The sequence below is a fragment of the Bos mutus genome, chromosome 11 (assembly GCF_027580195.1).
Source record: "Bos mutus isolate GX-2022 chromosome 11, NWIPB_WYAK_1.1, whole genome shotgun sequence".
NCBI classification, from domain to species: domain Eukaryota; kingdom Metazoa; phylum Chordata; class Mammalia; order Artiodactyla; family Bovidae; genus Bos; species Bos mutus.
Genome location: NC_091627.1, coordinates 5467859 through 5485282, shown reverse-complemented (window position 1 = coordinate 5485282; position 17424 = coordinate 5467859). Strand labels below are relative to the sequence as shown.

The 17424-nt window shown below is 56.1% G+C and overlaps 1 protein-coding gene across 1 annotated transcript; it reads left to right on the top strand.

Moving 5' to 3' along the window:
• The first annotated feature begins 1850 nt into the window (after positions 1-1850).
• On the top strand, positions 1851-17038 carry PLPP7 (phospholipid phosphatase 7 (inactive)). Its single transcript, XM_005902768.2, has 2 exons — positions 1851-2579; positions 15740-17038. Exons 1-2 carry the CDS (start codon positions 2129-2131, stop codon positions 16102-16104), a joined length of 816 nt encoding a protein of 271 aa, XP_005902830.1. The 5' UTR covers positions 1851-2128; the 3' UTR covers positions 16105-17038.
• The last annotated feature ends 386 nt before the right edge of the window (positions 17039-17424 follow it).

The following is a 17424-nucleotide window of genomic DNA, read 5'->3' as shown; positions in this document are numbered from 1 at the left end:
ACACAGAGAGACCACAGTATACTGCTCACTCTCCATGCGTTCTGCACCCAACTTCATGTGCATCTGTCCGAGTTCAGGACAGGGCCGCACAGGTCATCATGGCCACACCCAAGAAGGTGGGATGTGACACAGTCTGGGACATCCTCCTCTGTGGCTGCATGGGCTGAGTGGAACATTCTGGAAGAGAAGTGCCAGGAATCCACAAGGAACCCCAGACTAAGGATTCCTGGTGTCTGGCTTCTCACCAGCGAGGTATGGAGGAGGGGCCAGACTTCGGGGGGCAGGTGGGTGCTTCTGAAAGAGTCACTCAGAGGGAGAGAGGTCTTTGCCTCATATGTTAAACAGACCAGTTCCTAATCCAGAAGCTTGAAGGCTCGCTACATAGCAGGGACCCTGCTCAGCATTTTGCGTCAGTGAGACATCATCTCTTTGACTTCACAATAGCCCTTGGAAGGTGGACACTAGTATTTCTGTGTTACAAGAGGAAAAACAAAAAAGACTAGGCCCAGAGACACCAAGTGACTTGCTAGGTCCTACAGCTAGTTGGTGGCAGAGCCCCAGGTCATCCCCCATCTGTCTGACTCTGGAGCCCCCAGGCTGGTTCCAGGCGACCAGAGAGCACGCACCCCACCCAGGCAGCTTCCTGTCTTTGGGAGTCTATGGACCTGCTCCCTGGGAGGCTGCAGGGTGGATCTGGGGCTTCCCAGGGACAGGAGGGGGCTCCATGCTTGGGAGGAAACCTGTCTTCATCCAAGGCCTTGGCTGCTATAATAAATCATGACACCAGGGCATTCACTTCTAACTCTGCTGGTTGCCCTAAACCAGCGGCTTCCGTTTGAGTCCAGGCCCGGTCAGACCTTAAAGGGCTGTCAGATTGGGTTTCTGCAGCAGGGGAAGCCCAACTCAAACCCCGAATCCTTGAACTCAAATCCCTCTTGGCCTGCTCCTCTCTGGGTTGGCAGCCTCTCTTGCCCCCTCGGTCCATGTACCACCACACGGGCTCCCAGACCTCACAGGAAGCAGAAGGCTCTCCCCTATCCGGGGCCTCTCACCTGCTCTTCCTTCTGGGGGAAAGCCCCCCACGACCCGCAGGCCAGGCCTGGAGCCCCGTTGTATGACCCGGAAACACATCCGCGTGATGCTTGCAATCATTCACACATGTCATTCATTTAATCCCTGCTGAACTATAACTTTTTCCGGGGGGACAGGGATGCACGTGGTGTGTTCCCTTCGCTACAGTGCCAGGCACCTCGTGTGGCACCAGGAGCTTGGGAACTATTTACAGGTTGCCCGAAGCTGCTACAGTGATCCCATCCTCCACAAAGCTCCAGGCAGCGGAGGCCACCTCCAAGGGGCAGATCCATTACCAACCAATTCATTACCCCTCCCTGAAATCAAGTCTTACAGATTGAACAGTCGTGCACTGAAGCCAAATTCAAGACTGAAAAATGTCAAAGCCCAGCCTGCCAGCTTAATGAAATGCTGGCACGGAGGGGAGGGGCTGGGCTCAGCCCCGCCCCCAGCAGACCCAGAATGATGCTGTCAGTGACGTCATTCACCCCATCGGGTGTCCGGAGAAGCCTCTGGCCTGGGCTCCGCTGTCTGGTCCATGGGACCAGATCCAAGCCATCCAGGCCAGTGGGGCAGGTGGGCCTGGCTCCCCGGGCTCTGGGCTGCTCAGAGGGAAGCTGGTCAAAGCAGGGGTGAGTCAGGGGCCCACCTCTGGGCCTCTGGCTGGGGGCTCAGCCAAGGCCAGACCTGTAGGAGGACTACATTTCCCAGAGTCCCCCAGGTACCCCCCCCCCCCGCCCAGAGCGAGCCATTGGGAGATTTAAATAGCCCAGGCCCGAGGCAGCCAGGCCCCAGCTGTGGACGCGTCTGCCTCCCGGTGGCTCCATTGGCGCTGGCCGGCACTGGGGGGCTCGATTGGCTGCCCAGCTGGCACTGACATTCCCCAGGAGCCCGGTGGCAGCCGGAGGTAAACAGCCATGTGCAGGCCTGCTCTCTATATTTAACAGCTGCTGAGGAGCCGGCAGGGAGGCAGAGAGCAGGGGCGGCTCCGGCGTCTTTGGGGGAGAAGGGCCTCACGGCCAGGCTGGTACCGGCCCTTGCCAGGAGATCGTCAACAATGCCCGCCTCCCAGAGCCGGGCCCGGGCCCGGGACCGCAGCAACGTCCTCAACCGAGCCGAGTTCCTGTCCCTGAACCAGCCCCCCAAGGGAGCCCCGGAGCCCCGCAGCTCGGGCAGGAAGGCCTCGGGCCCCTCGACGCAGCCCCCAGCCCCTGGGGACGGGGCCCGCGAGCGGCGCCAGTCCCAGCAGTTGCCTGAGGAGGACTGCATGCAGCTGAACCCCTCCTTCAAGGGCATCGCCTTCAACTCCCTGCTGGCCATTGACATCTGCATGTCCAAGCGCCTGGGGGTGTGTGCCGGCCGGGCCGCGTCCTGGGCCAGCGCCCGCTCCATGGTCAAGCTCATCGGCATCACGGGCCACGGCATCCCCTGGATCGGGGGCACCATCCTCTGCCTGGTGAAGAGCAGCACGCTGGCCGGCCAGGAGGTGCTCATGAACCTGCTTCTGGGTGAGTGCACCCGCCCGTCGTCCACCACCCACCCAGCCAGGCCTTGTGGAGGGAGCTGGACCCACCCCGCCCCTGCCAGGGCCAGCGGTGCCCCTCAGAAACTGACTGGAACAATCTAATGAGGTTAGCAGGAAGGGTGCCCCAGAAACAGGCAAGCCTCTGGCTTGGGGAAAGAGGGAGCTGAGGATGTCCAGACCATAGTCCCCTGCAAAGTGGGAGCCTTGAGAATGCAGAGCCCCAGCGGGAACTTCTGAGGAAGAGCCCTGCCCTGGGCAAAGCACATCGCTGCCCAGAAGCAACTTGGAGTGGGTGCCGGAGGCCTTGAGGGATGTGTCTGGGAGTCTGGCGGGTGCTCTGGAGTGGGGTGTCTAACCCTGTCACTCCCATCCCATGGATAGGTCCTTGAGTTCCTAGGCTGCTTGCAGGCAGCAGTTGGGAGCTGCCCACCCCCCCACCCTGCTTGGCTCAGGGACCCTGAAAGTTTCCCAGGATCCCTGGTGGGTGCAGGGGTCCAGTCTGGGGCTCCCACCCGCTCAGGGCCTCCTGGAGTGCTTACCTGCCCCTTCCCTTGGCGAGTCGATGGAGGAGAGGACCTGGGGAGCTTTGGTTTGTTTGCAAAGTCTTTGCCACCGGCGTCTTTCAGTCGAGCACTGCCCGTGCCAGGTGCCACGTGGGCCCATGTGGAAGGCAGGCCCTCCCCTCTACCCAGGAGGTGATGCCCAGCCCCCATCTGGCCCACCCTCCAGGCACCTCCAGATCCCCGAGGTGCTTGGGCCCCTCTGCTGCCACCCTCCAAGCTGGGCCATGTTAATCTCCGGGCCCTTCTCAGCACAGCCACCATTTGGGACACAAGTGGGGGGCGAGGGGGCATGGCTCAGGCTAAGCCAACACTGACAAGGGGTCCCAGTACCGAAGGGGTGTGGGTTGGGCCCCTGAGAACTGCCATCCAGGGGAAGTTACAGTAACTGTGAGTCTTCCCGCTCGGGTCTCAGAGCATCTGGGGTGGGTGCTGCTGGTGGGATGTGGGGAGGGAGAAGTAGCAGACGTTCGTGCAGGAGATGCCAGGTCTGGTACATCAGTGTTTTCTTGTTCTTATTCCTAAATGATCCATGTTACTTGCTGTTATTCCCAAATAAGCAGTCGCAACGTGGCTGCTGCTCTTACCGTTCCCACTTCACAGATGAGGAAACTGAGGCTCCTGTAAATAAAGCAACCTGGCCAAGACTTCAGAACTTGAGATTTGCACCAAGTCCTGCCTGACATCCTGGCCTGTGCTCTTTCTGGGCACCTGGAAAGCCCTGGGCTTGGGATGGAGGGGCAGAGCACGGTGGCCCAGGTGCCAGGCCGGGGGGCTTTGGGGGGCAGTGCATAACCGTGGTCTTGTCATCTAGTGCCCGTTGAAGCCTCAGACAGAGCGGTGACTCAAGAAAACTGGGAAGGGGGTGCGGTCAGGTTGCCTGGTGTCCAAGGACGAGCGTGGGAAAGTGTCCTTGAGCTTCTCTCTCAACCCCGCTCCCTAGACCCACCTGCACGGTTCGTCCGTGTGTGATGCTGGAAGTGGTGAAGCTGTACTGGTGATTCATTCAGCACTTACTATATGCCTGGTTTTTCATAAACCACATCATCATGTATCATCCTCACCACAACCCCCAGGGAGAAGCTGCTATGCTCCCTGTTTAAAGAGGGAGAAACTGAGGCACACAGAGATGCTTTGCCCTCAACCATGTGGCTAGTTGGTGATGGAGCCAGTACTGGAGCTGACATAACTCTGGCTGGTCGGGACGAGGCTTCTGGCTTTTACCAGCAACCAGATTCTATGGACACAAAGTTGTTTGTTTCGTAGGACAGAGAGCAGGATTCGAGAAATCTCCCTTCTTGAACAAGGACAGTTGTCTCTCAGTTTTTAAAACATCATTTAGTGAGCTCCACTTAGATACCAAGTACTATGCTATGGATGTCTTGTATTTTATGATGTTAAAATCTTTTTAATGACCGTATAATGTAAATTTCAATATACCCACTACACAGATGAGTTAACTGAGGCTCAGGGGAGTCGAGGGATTTGTCCAACCCCACATATCTGTAAGTGGTAGACCCAGGAACCAAGACAAGTCCTCTAGGCTGCAAACCCCTTGCCTTCCCGCTCACTTTTGGTCTGCAGGCCGGGCAGACCAGTGCACATTGAGGAGTTACCTGCAGAGAGGTCTCCCTTTTACCAGCACTTTTGCTGGCGTATCCAGGTACCAAGACCACGGAGGAAAAAAGAGCCCGGCCTAGAGAAACTGCTCAGAGCAGGCAGGGTGGTCTGTAGACCTGCATTCTTGGTGGGGATGTGGACCCAGAAAAGCAGCAAATAACTAAGGTGGGTTGATCCCACGGCTCTGACCTGGCCTGCCAAGAGCGGCTGCCCACACTGCCTTCTGCCCAGGGATGACAGACCAACCTTGAGGGAAAAACTGCACAGGTCAGTCTATTCTTTAGTCTTTGGGACCCTGGGCATAGGGGCAGGGGCTTTCAACCCTGGAGCTCTGAGGTTGGAATGGACTTGTCCTGGTCCTCACTCTGACCCTTACTCACTCTGGTCAAGTCAGGTCCCATCGCTGAGCCTCAGTTTCTTCATCTGTACATGGGGCATCAGGCCTGTGGTGGGGATTCAAGAGGAGCTGGCCAAGGACCAGGGACAGTGGGTGGCAGGTGGACGTGGACACTGCAGGGTCCAGAGGGATGAGGGGCCCAGCCTGGTCCTGCCTGCCTACTCTGAGCACCAGGGATCCAGCAGAATCCTAGGGGCAGAGCCTCCACAGTACCACTGGGACCTGGGCTCTCCTTGGCCCCAAAGGGGAAAACTCAGGAGCCTTGGGAAATGGAACTCCAGCCACTGGACCTGGGAGAGTCCCAACTGGGCCGGGAGGAAGTCCTCCCTTCTGCTCCCTGAAATCCGCCTCCCTTGCCGGGGGCTGTGATGTGTTACACAGACTCTGGAAGCCTCAAAGCCAAAAGGGGTCTTAGCAGCTGGCACGGGCTTGGCTCCAGAGTTGGCCAGACCCGGGGGCACATCCCAGCCCTGCTGTGGCAACTGGGACAAGTGACTTGGCCTCTCTGAGCCTCATTTTCCTCATCTGTCTAATGGGTTGCTAGGATACTTCCCTGAAGAATTACACATGGCACATACCCACGCCAGTTAATGCTTGTGGAACGCAATCAGCATTAGCAACCTCATCACTATTGCCATAGTCAAAAGAAGTCCCAGGTCCAGGGGCGATCCAGGTCCCCTCCAAGCTTCAGGCACCTGTGACGTGACCTGATTCCCCGCTTTGTCCTCTCTCTGCAATGCCCAGCTCGATGATCCCAAAGCAGGCAGGTAATAGGGGACCTGGGCCATTCCCGTTCACCAGACCTATCCTGGTTTCCCCCTGGGCCCATCCTCAGCAGGAAATGGTTTCCATGTCTTACTTCCATGATCTATAAAATAATCTTAATTGAAATGTCCCTGATTATGAAAATTGTATATTCCTTTTTTTCTATGTCATTTTTCATTGTGGGAAAATAGACATAACCTAGAACTTAGCGTTCCAGCCATTTTTAAGTGTACACCAGTTTGCAGTACAGGCTTCCGAGGTGGCTCAGCGGTGAAGAACCTACCTGCCAACGCAGAGGACCTGGCTTCCATCCCTGGGTCGGGAAGATCCCCGGGAGAAGGAATATTCTTGCCCTGAGAACCCCAATGACAGAGGAGCCCAGCAGGGCTACAGTCCATAGAGTCAGAGATGACTTAGCGACTAAACGGCCGGAACTTCCAGCACATTCATGTTGAGCAGCCACCACCATCATCTCCAGAGCCTGACCATCTTCCCAAACTGAACCTCTATGTCCATGAACACCAACTCCCCACTCCCCCTGCCCCAGCACCCAGCACCCACACTTTCTGTTTCTATGAATCTGATTCACCTAGGGACCTTGTGTCGGTGGCACCACACAGCATCTGTCTAGTGTCTGACTTGTTTCCCTAAGTACCCTGTCCGCAGGGTGAATCCGTACTGTAGCAGATGTCAGCGTCTCCTTCTTTAAGGCTGAATGATGCTCCATGGTGTGGATGGACCACGTTTTGTTTCTCCAACATCTGTTAGTGGACCCTTGGGTTGCTTCTATCTTCTGGCTATTGTGAATAATGCTGCTCTGAACACGAGGGTACAAATATCTGTACAAGCCCACGCTTTCGATTCTTATGGGTGTACACCCAGGATGTAATTGCTGGAACAGATGGTAACCCCAGGTTTAATTTTTGAAGAACCCCCCAGGCTGTTTTCCACAGCAGAAGAACTGTTTTACATTCCTGCCACCTGTGCACAAAAGCTCCAATTTCTCCACAAGTGTTCTTGGCCAGCACTTAAAAAAAAAAAAAAAATAGCTGTTTTAATGGATGTGAAAAGTGGTGTCTCATGCTTCCTTAGTGATAAATATGGAGAAGGCAGTGGCACCCCACTCTAGTACTCTCGCCTGGAAAATCCCATGGACGGAGGAGCCTGGTGGGCTGCAGTCCATGGGGTTGCTAAGAGTCAGACATGACTGAGCAACTTCACTTTCACTTTTCACTTTCATGCATTGGAGAAGGAAATGGCAACCCACTCCAGTGTTCTTGCCTGGAGAATCCCAGGGATGGGGGAGCCTGGTGGGCTGCTGTCTATAGGGCCACACAGAGTAAGACAGGACTGAAGCGACTTAGCAGCAGCAGCAGCAGTGATAAGTGGTGTTGAACGCCTTTTCATTATATATCCTTACGATGAGGAAAATTCAAACCAGGGGATGAAGGTTCAATACCTGGTCAGGGAACTAAGATCCTGCATGCCTTGAGGCCAGAAAAAAATTTTAGTTAAAAAAAAAAAAGAATGTCTCCCTTAAGCCCCTTCCTCAGGAATAACCACCGCTGCGGTTTGGGTCATGAGCCTCTGGATGTTTCTCTTTGCTTCTAAAATGACCTCCTGCCGTGTTTTGCCCAGCTTGGCCTCGTTCTCACGGCCCTTTCAGGCCTGCTGGGCCACGTACCTCCCATCTGGGCCCCCTGAATCCCTTCACATCAAGCATGAGGGGTTGAGAAACCAGAACCAACTCCTTCAGCCTAGCAGCACTCCCCCGCCAACTCCCCACAAGCATCTCACAGCATCCCCTCCCCCCACCCAGCCCCTGCTCACCCCCCCCCAATAATCTGTTCTGTCAGCTCCCCCACCTCCAGCCCCCAAGCCCTGCTCTGGGGGACAGCTTAGGTGACAAGCCCTCTGCGAGGCTTGCATAGCCTGTCCCTAGTTGATGGATATTTAGACTGATCCTAAACCCTCACTGTCGGGAGCACTCCGGCTAGAGACGCCAGCTCAGCTCCACAGAGAGAGAACATTCTCCACCCTTCCTGTCTCATCATCTCAGTGCGGCTCAGCTAAAAGGTCCCTCCAGTTGGCCTCTGGCCACCCCCAGATGGGGTCAGGGCCCCCTTGTTGGGAGGGAGCCACTGGGGGGTCCTCTTCTGTGTCACCGCACTCCCCCAGCCAAGCCTGGTGCCCTTCGACTTCTATCTATACCCATGGTTTTGCTTTCCTTGCACCCAGGAGGTCTTCTGAGATGAATCAAGCCACTTTAATATCTGGGTTCTTCAGGTGAGAATTAGGGAAACCTGCAAAGTTCTAGAACTCGCTTAGAGTCATGCCGGCCAGGGGAGTTAGGGACAGACCGGGACACTCCTGTCAGCCCCCCAACCCTGGGCACCGAGGGCTGGGGCAGGGTGTGTGACTGAAGACAGGGCCACTGTGGTCAGGAGAGATGCCTGGTTTGTACACACACACACACACACACACACACACTGCTCACACCAACATAGCAGAGGTCCCAGTGCCAAATGCCTGGAGTGTTTCTGCCTCTTCTCAGGGTTTCCCTTCCATCAACCTCTCTGCTCACTGCCCACGTCCCCAGAGCTGTGTTCTTCTAGAACAGTGCGCTGGTTTTTAAAATAACTGTTGTGTGCGCGTACGCACGCCCTAAAACACACAAGGCATAAAATTTGCCATAAGTGTCCAGTTCAATGGCATTAAGTTGTACAACCATGCCCACCACCCATATCCTGAATTTCTTTCATCTTCCCCAGCTGAAATTCTGCACCCATTAAGCACTAACTCCCCAGCCCCTGGCATCCTCTAATCTATCTTCTCTCTCTATGAATCTGCCCGTCCTAAGGACCTCATGAAAGTGGAATCATGCAGTATTTGTCCTTTTGTAAAAATAACTTTTTAAAAACGCACACAGATCATGCCTCTTCACAGTCAGAAAAAAAATGTTAATGCAGAATTACAAAAAGACAACAAAAATGAGCCTCATCCTCCCACCCAGTGAGAATCACAGTTAGTTAACATTTAGTGCGGTGACTTCCAGACTTTTTTCACCACGTATAGACACATTTACATCTTAATTTTACAAAAACAGCATTATCCTACTGTAAATCCGGTGTGGTCATTGGCCTTTTCCACTTAAACCCCAGAGCTGTCCTTCCGTGGCTATAAATACACATCTGCTTCATCATTCGCAGCGGCCCCAGAGCGCTCCGTCGTCTAGACTTGGCCGCAGTCTGGCCCATCTGTCTCCGACTCAAGGGCATCGGGTTGGTTTGGGGTTTTCAGCATCACGAAGGATGCTGCAGTGGACATCTTGACCATGAATCGTGGGGCACATCCCTAACTATTTCCCAGGGAGACAGTCCTACCCATGGAAGGGCTGAGTCAAGGGAGGCCTGCCATAGAGACTTCTGAGTCTGAATCCAAAGCCCTTCAGAAAGTTTAGACCGATTTACACCACCACCACCATCCTAGAACGCTAACCGGGCTGTTTCCCAGATTCCTAGAGGGAATGGAATGGGAGAGCAGAGGCCAGAGGAGTGGGTACCCCTCCTCCCAGCTCCAGGCAGTAAGAGATGTCGGTACTGTCTGTTCCTTGCGGGGTCCACAGCTGCCCCTTCCCCACCCGTCCCCGGCCTGCCCTGCTGCTGAACTAGTCCCATGGTGGGCATCTCAGGGGGAGCAGCCAAGCTCGAGGGACCAGGAGGGACCACCCCAGCAGCACCCCCCGCTCCTGCCCACCAGAGTGGGAGAGAAAGTGAGCGCCAAGGCAGATTCTTTTCACCTCTGAGGCATCCGCACAGCAGGTAATAGTTGTGCTTCCTGCAAGGGGATTTAGGCATCTGAGCCATCCGCCTGGTGAGAGGGGCAGGGAGTGGAGATTGTTGGTGAGGCCCAGCCCTGCAGACCAGGCAGCCTTTAGAGTAGCTTCTGGAATGACCCCCATTCTATCAATGAAGGGAGGAAGCTCAGCGGGAGAGCTGTGCCAAGGTCATGAAATTCACAAGCAGCCAACCTTGAGGCCTGCCTCTGATCCTGGAGCCCAGGTGCGCAGCCTCTGCCCTACTTGATGGCGGTGAGCAGAGGCCCAGGGAGGTTAGGCCACCAGCCTGGGTCACACAGCGCTGCAGTTCTGGCCCCTGAACTTGCTGCCAAGCAGACCTGTCCCCACAGGCGGGGCGCCCTGCCTCCCTCCCGGTCCAGAAAGAAATATAGGTCAGGGACCTCGACCTGCCATGTGAGCAGAATTCACGGAACCTTGAGTGACGGAGCCATTTGCTTCTATTTCTGGGCGCCAGAGTATGTGCTGACGTGTTAGAATCAGTCACAAGAGGGCTGGCCACGGTGCTGGGGGAGGGGAAGGCAGCCTGGGGGGGCAGTGGGAGGAGCTTGTGGGGGAGGCCCCAGGGCCATCGGCTCTGCTGGGGAGCCATCCCCCCACAGCCTCCTCTACACCCAACCCTCAAAACCTGGCAGCAGGCAATAGTAGGGGGAGAGACCACGGGCTCATCACACCTGTAGAGAAGCCCCCTGTCTAATTTACTGCCCATCTCTGCACCCCACCTGCCCCCAGTCATCTGGTACCCTGCCAGCCTGGGGCACCAGCCCCAGGCCTGGCCCTAGCCTAACATACTCAGGAAGCAGTGGGACCCAAGATCTATAGGTCAAGTGAATGAATGAAGGACCCGAGAAGCCCAGGGTGGAGGGGCAGTTTTCACCTCATTATGGCCTCAAGGGACAGAGCCAGCCAAAAATAGCAGATTTCCAAAGGCCCAGATGTGGGGTTTTCAAATCATGGCACACAGCCAGCCTCAGAAGCCTCTCAGGGGACAGAGGAGGGTCCCCCATTTCCAATAGCCCCAGTGACAGCCATGGGGCTACTTCTCTTATCCGTTCATATCCTGAGTCTCTGTTGTTCAGTCGCTCAGACTCTTTGCGACCCTGGGCTACAGCACGCCAGGCTTCCCTGTCCTTCACCATCTCCCAGAGTTTGCTCAAACTTATGTCTGATTCTTTGCGACCCTGGACTGCAGCATGCCAGGCTTCCCTGTCCTGCACCATCTCCCAGAGTTGCTCAAACTCGTGTCCATTGAATTGGTGATGCCATCCAACCCTGTCATCCTGTTTCTCCCTTCTCCTCCTGCCCTCAGTCTTTCCCAGCATCAGGGTCCTTTCCAATGAGTTGGCTCTTTGCCTCAAGTGGCCAAAGTATTGGAGCTTCAGCTTCAGCATCAGTCCTTCCAGTGAATATTCAGGGTTGATTTCCTTTAGGATTGACTGGTTTGATCTTGCAATCCAAGGGACTCTTAAGAGTCCTTCAGCACCACAATTTGAAAGCATCAATTTTCTGGCACTCAGCCTTCTTTATGGTCCAGCTCTCACATCCCATTGATTACATGACTACTGGAAAAATCATAGCTTTGTCTTACATTGGGAAAAAATGTTTTGCTGCTAAAAAAGTTTGAAAGGTGTGAGTCTAGCTCGATTCCTGGCCCATTGGTCTCGACAGTCCTCGAGGAGAGCTGGGACACCTGGCCTGGGGGCAGCGGGCAGCGAGGCAGAAGCCCACCTGGCCTCCAGCCTCCACATCAGACTGAAGCCCTGAGCCCAGCTCCCCGGTCCCAGGCAGCCCATGGAGAAGCAGATGCTGTCCGTCCCACCTACTTCCTCCTGGAACCCAGAGGCTCCCTCTGGGCACCTCTGCTGCAGTTCACACTTGTCTGGGAAAGCAGATTCCTGCCAGCGAGAGTTTGCCAACTTGCTGAGCCCTGGTTTGCAGCTGAGAAACTTGGTCACTAATTAGATAGATGGCCCACATGGCTTAGATGGTAAAGAATCTGCCTGCAATGTGGGAGACCTGGGTTCAGTCCTTGGGTTGGGAAGATCCCCTGGAGAAGGGAATGGCAGCCCATTCCAGTATTCTTGCCTGGAGAATTCCATGGACAGAAGAGCCTGGCAGACTACAGTCCATGGGCTCACAAAGAGTCAGACACAACTGAGTGACTAATACACACACATACACACACACACCCCCCACATCTTCCTAGTGGCCAGTGTCATGGTTCTGTCTAGGGACCCCATCCTGGTCCACATCAGTCCCACCCCCAAGCCACCAGCCCAGGATGCTGTGGCCTTCCTTCAGGTGCTGAGGGTCTTGGAACCTGGGCCAGATCATTTTGACACTGATGGGACCTCAGAGAAGGAAGTCCTTTTGCTGATGCACCTGCTCAATACCACCCAGCCTCCAGGGTCTGAATGCCTGGCTCAGGCCAGGCTGGGGCTTTGGAGTAACAAGAGCAGTTGTGCCCTCAACCAGCACGTACCGGGCTGTTCTAAGTACTTGGTAGGCACTAGGAGCTCATCTCATCCTGCAAGAACCCTTGTTACAGGTGGGCAGACTGAGGCTCCGACAGGTGAAGGCACTTGTTGAGCCAAGGAGCTGGGACTGGAACCCCACCTGTGACTCTGAAACCTGCAAGTTTAACCCCTTACCTGTGAACTGCCTCCTCCCCAGGTGGCGACAGCCTGTCATGAGGTCGGGGAGTGGTCTTTCCGGACTGGAGAGGACTGGCTGCCTCCTCTCGGCCTGGCCTCGTCCCTTCGCTGCTCCATTGGGCTCAAGGTCCCCGGGGCTCAGATGCCACCACCTTCCTCCAACTTCCACCTGCCCTTTTGGTCCCCTATGTCCTGCTGGGACTGTGGCCTCCATGTGTGGGGCTCCAGATTCTCCCAGCCTCAACCTGGGTTAGCAGCCTGCATACTGGAAGGTCTGAGCTCCTGGGAACAAGTTGCCACGCGGAGGGGGCGGGGCATGCAACAAGGTGGGCTCCCTCTGTTAGACTCCTCCCCCTCTCATGGACCGGCAGCCTCTGCATCCACCACTTCCTGCTTCTGCCCCCTCCCTGGGTGGTCCAGGATGGGCAGATATCAGCTGGCCCTATGGCTAATGAGAGGGGCAGGCCCCAGGGAGGGCAGGGCTTCAAATCCCCAACCAAGAGCCCAGACTGCAAGCAGCAACCCTGCAGAGGGCAGGGAGAGAGGATTCCTGCTCTGCCCAGGGAGCGCAGTGTTACCGGGTGCCTGGACTTCCAGCCCAGGGACCACCGGATAAATACCCCGGGACACTCCAGACACTGCAGCTGGCCAGTTTCAAAAGCAGGTTACAGAACGGTGTGTGTGGAGCACGTCACAGCTTTTATTAAATCAACACTCTGTAGGTGGAGAGAAGGTTCTGGGATAGTGGCTATCTCTGGGTGGCAGAATTACAGGCGATTTAAAATTTTATTTTGTCTCCTGTTTTGTAAGTTTTCTACAGTGAACATCAATTGTGTCATTTTTTTCCCAACGATTTTTTTTTCCCGTTTCTGAACAAGAACGATTGCAGGGCAACAATTTCAGTTATCTCCTGCGAAGTTTCCAGGAAAGCTGTCAGTGCCAGGCTGCCCTGATCTGTCGTTTGATACTAATCTTGCACTTTTCACTGGCGCCCCCTGTGTGCCAGGCACTGGGGGGACCACCTCGTCTGGTCTTCCGGGGAATCCCTGTTGTAGCCCTGAACCTCTTACGTCCCCCAAGCCCTTCCGTCCCAAGCAAACCCGGGACAGGCAGTTGCCCTGCAGGCACCGCGCCAGACCTCCTCCGGGTGCAGATGGTTGTGATCTTGTCTTAGAGGTGAAAGAAGTTAGGTGACTTGCCCAAGGTCACAGGAGGCTCCAAGGCTGGGGCTCAAATCTGGGTCTCTGGGACACTTGTGGGCCCCCACCTTGGCTGCCTGGGTGAAACGGGGGCCTTGGCTTGGGGCCGTCGTCTAACGGCCCAGAGAGGCAGGGCATCCTCTCCAAGGCCACACAGCGGGGTGCTGGCGGGGGCCGAATGGACAGATTCATGTCTCCCCTAGGCTCCCCAAATGGGAAAGAGCCCACCCCTCTGCCCCCGGCCAGGACTCAGCTAACACGTGGAGACCTGCCTTCTGTGTCTGATGCTGGGCAGAAGCCAGTGAACAAAACAGACACGGCTTGGCCCCATTTCCACGAAGGGATGATGCGAGGGAGGGAGTGAGAGCTGACGAGGAGCTGCTCACTGCCCATCAGGGAAGCACGGTGAGGATGACGGAGAGGAAGTCAGAGGGAGGGGAAAGGGAGCATCCAGAAAGAAAGAGGAGCAGAGTAGGATGCTCAACCTCCGGGGCTCCGTCTCGTCCCTGTAAAGGGAGGGCAACAGGGCTCCGCTGCCGTGGGAAACAGTTTGGTGGCTTCTCAGAAAGTTACACATCGTTACTGCACGATTGGGGGGCTTCCCTGGTGGCTCAGCTGGTAAAGAATCCGCCTGCAATGCAGGAGACCTGGATTCGATCCCCAGGTTGGGAAGATTCCCTGGAGAAGGGAACGGCTACCCACTCCAGTACTCTGGCCTGGAGAATTCCATGGACTGTACAGTCCATGGGGTCACAAAGAGTCGGATACAATTGAGTGACTTTCACTTCACTGCATGATGGAGCAATTCCACCCGTAGGAATGTGCCCCCAAAGAACTGCAAACAGGTTCTCAACCAATCCTCGTCCACAAATGTTCATAGCAGCATTATTCACCACAGCCGAAAGGGGCAGACCACCCAGATGCCACCAACAGATGAATGGATAAAAAAAAATTGTGGCAGGTCCAGACAATGGAATAATAGGCAGCCATAAAAAAGGAGTGGAAGTTTTGATGCCAGCTGCAACATATATGGGCCTCAAAAACATTATGGTACGGGAAAGAAGCCAGACTCAAAAGGTCTCACATTGTACGACTCCATTCGTATGAAATGTAGGGAACAGGCAAGTCCACAGAGCCGAAGGCAACTCAGGAGTTGCCAGAGGCTGGGGGAGGGCGGATGGGGACCGATGGCTTAATGGGGACTGGGTTTCCTTTTGGATGATGAAAATGCTTTGGAACTCGATGGAGGAGGGTGTTTGCCCAACATTGTGGATGGTTAGTTGTATTAATAGTTAGTGTTAGTTGCTCAGTCATGTCCAACTCTTCGCAGTAGCCCACCAGGCTCTTCTGTCCATGGGATTCTCCAGGCAAAAATACTGGAGTGGGTTGCCACTTCCTCCTCCAGGGGATTTTCCCAACCCAGGAATTGAACCCAGATCTCCTGCAATGCAAGGAGATTCTTTAAAGTCCGAGCCACCAGGGAGGCAATTGTACACATGAATCTCACTTCAACTTAGAAAAGATAGGTATGGTGACACCCTGTTCTTGGTACTGGAGGGGACTTCACTGAAGTTCTTAGGGAAAAACCAGCAGTCCAGAGCCCCTTTGGTCAGGATGAGATTCTCCAAGGTGCCCACAGTGGCCCACAAGACCCCTGCTCACCACTCTCTCATTCAGCACCTTTACCTGTCCAAACACCCCAGGGAGGGCTTCGCTAGTTGCTCAATGGGAAAGAATCCACCTGCCAATGCAGGAGATGCAGGAGACATGGGTTTGATCCCTGGGTTGGGAAGATCCCCTGGAGGAGGGCATGGCAACCCACCCCGGTATGGTTGCCTGGAGAATCCCACAGACAGAGGAGCCTGGCGGGCTACAGCCCATGGGGTGGCAAGTGTCAGACATGACTTAGGGACTAAACCACCACCGCCATATCCCAGGGAAGTGTGTTCCAGGGAGAGGGAACAGCCACAGGCGAAGGCCCCGAGGTGGAAACCTTGCTGGGAGGTCCAAGTGGCCCAAGTGAGGAGGGGGTAGGGTGGGAGGGGCAGGGTGGCGCTGACGACCTGGGGGCCCCCCTCTCTCCCACCCGCAGCCCTGCTCCTGGACATCATGACGGTGGCCGGCGTGCAGAAGCTCATCAAGCGGCGTGGCCCGTTCGAGTCGAGCCCCAGCCTCCTGGACTACCTCACCATGGACGTATATGCCTTCCCCGCCGGGCACGCCAGCCGCGCGGCCATGGTGTCCAAGTTCTTCCTGAGCCACCTGGTGCTGGCCGTGCCGCTGCGCGTCCTGCTGGTGCTCTGGGCCCTGTGCGTGGGGCTGTCGCGGGTCATGATTGGCCGCCACCACATCACCGATGTCCTCTCCGGCTTCGCCATCGGCTACTTCCAGTTCCGCCTGGTTGAGCTGGTGTGGATGTCCTCCAACACCTGCCAGATGCTCATCTCCGCCTGGTGAGCCACCCGTCCGCGGGGTGGCCCGTCGGAGGAAACGGGGCTGGCAAGGGAGGGGGGAACCGGGCCGCCCCAGCTCATCCCCTCACCCCCATCGTGGTTGGAGGCTGGTGACGTCAGGCCGACCCGCCAGCGACCATCCCATCCCTCCCACTGTGCGGGGCGCCCCCTGCCCCCTTAATCAGACTCTGAGTCCCTCTGTAGACGAGCTGGGGCCCAGCCGTGGGGCAGCCCTGCTGGGCTTCTGCTCTGGAGGGTACCAGGCCAGAACCACGCGGGGGGCCAAGTCTCGTCTTGTCCTTTCATCACCACGACCGTTGAGTTCCTGGCTGTGCCCACCTCACTGTAGCACGATGCCTGATGAAATACCCACGGCCCACCGCCCAACGCAGGTGCCATCACCATTAACAGTCACCGACAGCTTACTTAGGGCAGCGCTTTCCAAAGGGTGCCCCACCGGACACCAGCCTGCAAGACGCCTTGGGAGGAAAAATGGTCTTGTGGTCAAACAAATTTGGGAAATGCTGCATACACGCTGGACGTCCCCGGGGGCCGGGACTGGCATAAAGGCTCTGACAAGTCCTGCAGAAAAGCTTCTTGTCAAACCCTGTTTAATCCCTGTTTCCTAAACTTATTTGACCACAGAACCCTTTTCTCACGGAACAGCTAGGAACCCTCCAAGGAACCGCGTTGCTCCAGGGGCATTTGGGGAGACGCTGCCCAGGAGCAGAAGGGCCTGAGGCATGAGCTGGCCTCTCCCGGTGCTGGGCCCCGGAGCCCAGGGAGACCAGGTGTCCGGGCTGCTGCCCAGGAAAAGCCTTGGGCGGCAGTGCCGCTTTGGCCCCCAGGGGCCAGACTCTGTGTGACCTAATAGGTCGTGTCCAGGTCAGCCGTGCCGGATGTGCAATTCACATGACAATACAGATGACATGCAGCCATCTCGCCTGTGTGGGTGTTTTTCCTTCTCTGATGCAAGTTTCCAGGTGGGAGAGTCCCTGTTAACTTGAAGGTAGGGGAGCCGATTCCTTTACCCCCAGTCAGGCCACAGGGTCAGGTGGTCAGGGAGCAGTGGGCTCCTAGGGCTGAGTTGCCCTTCTCCCTGAGGTCTGTGCTAGGGTTCCCTCCATCCCCAGGCCCTGCACTGGCCACTCTGCCCCAGGGCCTGGTTCTGATCAGTTTGGGAAGCCCCCACCGTGGTGCCAAGGGAGATCTCCCCTGGGGGCCAAGACGCCCCCTTATCCCCTGCTGGCCAGAGCCCTGACCCAAGGATGTGGTCGGTACCAGGACAGGGGAGGCGGGACGAGGGAGACATCAGTGCCAACCA

Bases quoted from the DNA above. Each gene is read 5' to 3' on its own strand.
- PLPP7 (XM_005902768.2), top strand. From the start codon at position 2,129: ATGCCCGCCTCCCAGAGCCGGGCCCGGGCCCGGGACCGCAGCAACGTC. The intron at 2,580-15,739 runs GTGAGTGCACCC...TCCCACCCGCAG, and splicing joins GCTCATGAACCTGCTTCTGG to CCCTGCTCCTGGACATCATG.